The sequence below is a fragment of the Lagopus muta genome, chromosome 6 (assembly GCF_023343835.1).
Source record: "Lagopus muta isolate bLagMut1 chromosome 6, bLagMut1 primary, whole genome shotgun sequence".
Taxonomy (NCBI): Eukaryota; Metazoa; Chordata; class Aves; order Galliformes; family Phasianidae; genus Lagopus; species Lagopus muta.
In genome coordinates, this window is record NC_064438.1 from 16,953,292 (window position 1) to 16,959,393 (window position 6,102).

At 41.6% G+C, this 6,102-nt stretch overlaps 1 protein-coding gene across 1 annotated transcript; it reads left to right on the top strand.

Moving 5' to 3' along the window:
• The first annotated feature begins 1,204 nt into the window (after window positions 1-1,204).
• Window positions 1,205-3,806, top strand: LOC125695215 (secretoglobin family 1C member 1-like). Its single transcript, XM_048949392.1, has 3 exons — window positions 1,205-1,312; window positions 2,398-2,588; window positions 3,741-3,806. Exons 1-3 carry the CDS (start codon window positions 1,231-1,233, stop codon window positions 3,762-3,764), a joined length of 297 nt encoding a protein of 98 aa, XP_048805349.1. The 5' UTR covers window positions 1,205-1,230; the 3' UTR covers window positions 3,765-3,806.
• Window positions 3,807-6,102: the final 2,296 nt, after the last annotated feature.

A 6,102-nucleotide genomic window follows, 5' to 3' on the forward strand; every position in this document is an offset into this window, starting at 1 on the left:
TATTCACATTTACAGCTGTCATTGAGGAGAGATGATGTGGTATTGCACAATATTGCAGAAAGTTCCCAATGAAATGTTAAGCCTGGGAGAACCACTGAGATAAATTTAGTCCAATCCACCTTCTTGAAAAAATCCAGACAAATAAATAGGATGACTCCATGGCAAATTCAGCACCTCTGTGTACAAATGTGGATAGGACAAGAAGCTTCCACCAAGCAACACTAACAGCTGTCCTCCATCTATGCTCTGTTGTACAGCTATGTGAAAAAAAACTGATGTAGCACCAATATGTTTTGGAAGCTGTTAAACCAACTTGTTGACTGAGGTATGGGAATAATGAAAATTTGTTGAGGTTTCCCTATGAGGAAGGAATAGAAAGAAGCCTAGCAACCCTAACTAGCTGCCAGCTAGCAGAACTAGGTCTGTAACTCAATAATTAGCTGGCTCTGCTGACTGTTGCTTCAGCTGGCCAATAGTCCTTTAATTTTTACCTCAAGAGTGTGCTTCACTTGTTTTTAACGTAAGATAGGCAAGGTGATATTATCCCAAAGTTAATCAGCAAATCTGATTCAGCTGCCAGTTCAGATGGAAGCGATCTCCTCATGCCTTAATGGTGAAGGTGTATGTTTGACTGTAGAGCACCTGAAAAGCTGTGTAGAAGAAGCTATCAAAAATGTGCTTCCTTGGTTTGCAGCTACTTTCACTCATGTGTATCAGCTTTCTCTTTTTAATATGTGTATTGCCAGACTGCAGACTGTGGTGCACATTAGGCCAAGACCCTACGAGAAGGGATGCTACAGAATAGAAGTAAAGTAAATGATAATAATAAAATAATTACACAAGGGAAGTGGCAGCGTGCATGACGCCATATCAGAGGGCTGGCATTTGAGCTCAAAAAGTGCCTCAAATGAAATGAGTAGATGAAGTGTATTGGATGCTGACATTGCAGAGAACAACCCTGTGCTGCGCTTCCAAAGCCATACATCTCACATGTAATGTCAGCGTGAACTCTCACTGACAGAGCAGTATGTTCACTGCTCCAAGACCAACGGCAGCAATTAATGAATGCAGAGGTCACCCACATTTTTCTTCTATCCACTTCACAATCATGGCCTGGATCCAATCTTAGCACAGCTGCATGACCTGTTGGGACCATTCCCCACATATATACCCCAGGTTTTTGCACTAAGCTATAAAGGTAGCTCTCTGGCATTCACAGCTTAATGCACAATGTACAAGAAAATGGCTCTCACTGCCATGAAGCTGACTGCTACTGTGCTCCTCATCACCATGCTTTGCTGCAGCTCACTTGGTAAGTTTTGCCAATTAAAAATATCGGGTGGGTTCACAATGTGATGTATGTGCTCTGCAATGTGATGGCCAGTATTTGAACACTCACTCTGGGCTCACCTTTGAACGGATGGATTGATCCAGAATCAACAACAGTATACCTGCACTAGATAAGATGCTCTGTCCTGCTGGTTCTAGAGACCAGATCAGATGTGGGGACTCAACATTAGGCAAAACAAACCCAATACAACTTTGTTTTTAATGATGGGTAACTACTACCATTACCTATTGTTACCCCTAGGCTTGGTTCCTTGACACAAGGGTACAGAATTTGATGCCTAATAACTGATGCCAAAGTGTCAGACAACAGAAAACAAATGTGGGGAAAAAAACAAATTTGGGAGGTAAAAATGCAAATGAAAACAGATAATCTAATTCAGTGTGAAGTGGTGTTGGCTGGAGTAACAGCCTACTTAATCCTTCTGAGGTCATTAAGCAAAAGCCTAATAATGTGGAATTGGAATAAGAGAAAGAGCAGGCTAACCAGGAATGTGATGTACGTTGATATAACAGCCTAAGTTATTACATCAGCTAAAGAACCTAATGACAGCAGGTAAAGAATATGGATTTTAATTAATGTGATTCTCACATTAAGTCTCATAAATTAACAGAAATGATAACGAAAGGGAAAACCCCCAAGAAATTTACTAGAAGGGTGACAACTTAAAATACTGATGATTATTTTTTAATCAAAGCTCAATAACTTAATAAAGACAGCTTATACGGAGAGATACAGAAAGGAGATCAGATGGTATGAGCAGCCCTGCAATGAGGTTTTGGAATAACAGTATGGCAACCTTAAAAGCAAAATCAGGCTTTACAGGCAGCTGTGTAGTACCAACATCAGAATGCTACAAGATTTGGACCTGAAGAAAGGAGAGATTAAGAGAGTAGAACATTTTCAGTTTATTTTCATCTAAAAATGCTGACAGCTTCAGAGGGAGGATGGAAAAATGATTATTACAGGTAGGGTTTGATATTCATGGAGAAGCTGAATGTGTACAAGTGAAAGTTTTGTTATATTCCCGTTTGTATTTCATACTCCAGGTGCTGGATCTTCTCATGAGGTTGTCCCTAGTCTTCTTCAGACACTTCTTGAAGGCTCTGTAGAACAGCTGTACGCTGGGCCAATTTCTCGGTACAATGTTGATGAGATGACTTCAGCTGCTTTGACTGAGCTAAAGACATGTATTGATAAGCTTTCTCCTGAGCATTTAAAGGCCCTTGTCAGTCTGCTGGTAATTAATTCTTTTTATTATTCTCACAAATAATAAACATTTATAACCGTGCAGCTTTGTGCCAGGTTCTGGACAAAGAGCATCCAGGTATTTTAACCTAAGCATTCCTTAACTAAAGTTGAGGCAGTGGGGAAGAAGAGCTGTCAGCAAACGAGTTTGTAATCATGCAAATGCAATTTAAGACAGGTGAGGCAGACGTTTTATTAACTGCAGAACCACTTTGGTTGGAAAAGACCTCTAAGATCATCTAGTCCAACCCCAAACCATCACCACCATGCCACCAAACCATGTGCCTCAGTGCCACATCCACACAGTTGTTGAACACCTCCAGGGACGAGGACTCCACCACCTCCCTAGGCAGCCTGCTGCAATGTCTCATCATTCTTAGTGAGAAGAAATTTTTCATAATATCCAACCCAAATGATGATCACAGCAAGAATGTTTGGGCATGTCTCCACATTCCCTGCCCAGTGGTTGCAGAGACTTTAATGTTAAAGCCAGAAGTGCATTCTTAGGATGAATGAACTCCAGAGAATCATTTATGAAGCCCAGTCCCCATTCCCAGGTGGGATGGACCCCTCAAGCATCTTGTTAACAGCCACAGCTGATGCTACGGTGGGGCCTGTAGGAGTGGCATGCCCACTGTTGTCTTAAGTAGGAAGTGAGAGGTAGAAACAATCAGATCAGTAGCTTTGGTCAAAAGGAACGTTTGCTTGGATACACCTTCAATCAGACCTCTAGAATATTCAATATTTGCAATGTTATTAAAATTAATAACTCTCCTCTTGTGCAATTTTGTGGAGACACCAACTTCCCCCATGGAAGAAGCACCTTGCTTCATGCAGGTGTGTTTGTAGGAGCAGAGCCAGGATGAAAAAGAAAACTTACAGATAATGGCCAGCAAGACTCCAGCCTGACACATTTGGTCTTTGTTAGTGTTTGCCCACGATCTCACGGTGTGTACTGAGCACCCACGGGTGTGAGACCAAGCCTTTTCCTCACAAAAGTCCTGCCAGAGGTTATGAGTTCAATGCACAGCTCACATAAATTTGGCTTTTTTTTCTATGGTTGCATATTTTTAAGGATTTGTACATGTTTTTATGTTATTTTTTTGAAGTGAGTATGCTACATTCACTGCTCTTTCTGTTTCAGAAACAAATCCGAACAGAAGCTTAAACCACCAAATATTTGATCCACTTGCTGATAACACTCCCACAGCTTGCAGTTGCTCATGTCCAAAGCCTGTGGGAAAGTAACAAATACATATAACAAAATGGAGAGAACCAGAATGGTGACAATTCCTCAACTCTGTGCGCTGACTACAGAACCCAGTCACCTTCCAGTGTATTTTAGATCTTATTTCTTTAGAGGTAAAATCCAAGCTGTAAATAAAATTCAGACAGTGTTTTAAAATGATCTCTCTCTTCTGTTTTTATAAATAAAGGTTGGTTTGGGGTTTTTTTTCTTTCCTCCTTTCTGCTGTTAGGGCAAGATGCCATTTGTTTCGGTAAGGAATAAATAACAAAATTACTGTATAGAGTTATTATACATTATACAGCACACATAGACAAGTCCTCAAGTGAAGCACTTTGAAGTCCAAGTTGCTGATGTCTTGCTGAAGGATCACAGCTGGCCTTTCTGAAGACAAGTGGTGCTACTTGAATCCAGATCTCTGCCAGCTTGGCCAGTTACTATAACAAAATATGGCTCTAGTAATAGAAACTAAGAGCAGATGAGAGAACTGCCTACAAACAAACACTGAATTTCAGTATACAGCCTATACAGTCTATCATTTTTGCTGCTACTGATGAGTTGAACAAGTACCCCAGCTCAGAAAAAGTGAAGGATGTGTCTGTGTATTTCTTGGTTCACCAAGGAATCAGTCAAATACAATTCTTTCCATATCAATAAAACTGAATGCAATTCTGCCTATTTGAGGAATATGAAAAATAGTTTTGCTCTGCTGTGCACCAGAAATAAATGTTTCTCCTTTGAAATCAAAAGCAAAAACATGAATGTGAACAATTCAGAGAAAAGCAAGAGATAAAAGATACAGTTTCAAAAATACTGATATGTCTTAAGAATTGGTAATTGGGTCACACAGAACTTGCATTCATCGGAAAATTCACAACATGATCTGTGCACTCTTTCAATCCACTTCAGTGTTCTCCACACTCCTCATCCATGTCTAGCAGGGAGAGATCATTTTGCCACCAGTGTCTTTATACACTAATGTGATGAATGGAGGACAGTGGACAGGGAAACAAGCAAACACTCGGTCCGAACAAAAAGTCATCACCAGCTCTTCTTCCCCTCTTAATCCCAAACCCAGAGGTAGTCTGTAATTATCCCACAAGTCTGCAGAGTGAGAACGAAATGTGGAAGGAAACAGTCCCACAAGAGGTGACAGCGCATGCATCTCGGGATATCTGAGTTAAATTTTTGGATCTGCCACTTCCATTCTCCCAAAAGTAAGCGTGACCGTTCTCAGGAAAGGTTGCCTCTTTGTGAATATGAATGCTGAGCACAAAGGGTTCCACTCCTATGTGGAGGCTTCGAGATACTCTCATCCTTTATCAGGCATTTATTTCATTCATAGAGAGAAAACCGAGTAGGAAATTTAATCCAAGGCAACTATTTACAGTAGCACTCACAATGCTTGGAAGCGGGGTTTGAAAGCACTTGCTAATGATCTCCTGTCACTCTAAAAGCAATCTTGAAACAACTATCATTGCCATTTGGATCACTGCACGAAAAGAACAACAAACCTTAAAGTCTCAAATGAGATCAAATCTCAAATGAGACCAAATCTGGATTTCTGTTGCTCGCCAGAGAAATGTTTGCATTGTGGGTTTGATCCACACAAGGACCCTTTGGGAGGATTTCAATATTGTACAGTCTTTGTTTTTTGGAGACATAATATTGAAGCTGTTGGCAGTGCAGAATGACACAAATGGACCAACAAAAAGTGAGGAAAAGTGGCAAAGCTGACGGTCTGCGGGAGCGTTACTCTGAGAAAAACACTTCCTTAGAGAAGTTTCAACATTTCTTGCAGCTCATCCTACTCGCTCAGCTACTCCTCAAGCAGGTCAGCACTCTCACACAGCTGCAAGGCATCTGCTCATCTTCTTTTTATCTCCAAAGTACCCCAGTCCTTGAGTGAGTGGTGGGTGGGAAGGAAGGGGAGGATGCTGGTCAGAAAGCTGGGGGCACTGCTCCTGCTTTGGGGTGAGGGAGCATGAGGTTTGTGTCTGCTGCTCCTGGGACCCCACCCTGAGGCTTCTCCAAGCAGCAAGGGCAGATGCAGAGCTTCCAGAGACTTCATTGGCACTTGTTACCCAGTCCAGCAGGATACAAGGCCAACAAAATGACATGACTGGTCACGTCATCCAGTGGGAGGATCAGACCCAAACGTCCGATATATAGCAGTGCTCTGTCTGCATGGCTCTACAGTGAGTCCAGTTGTCTTTCAGCTTAATTGTCAGCATACAGCAGGAGAACATCTCCAGGATGA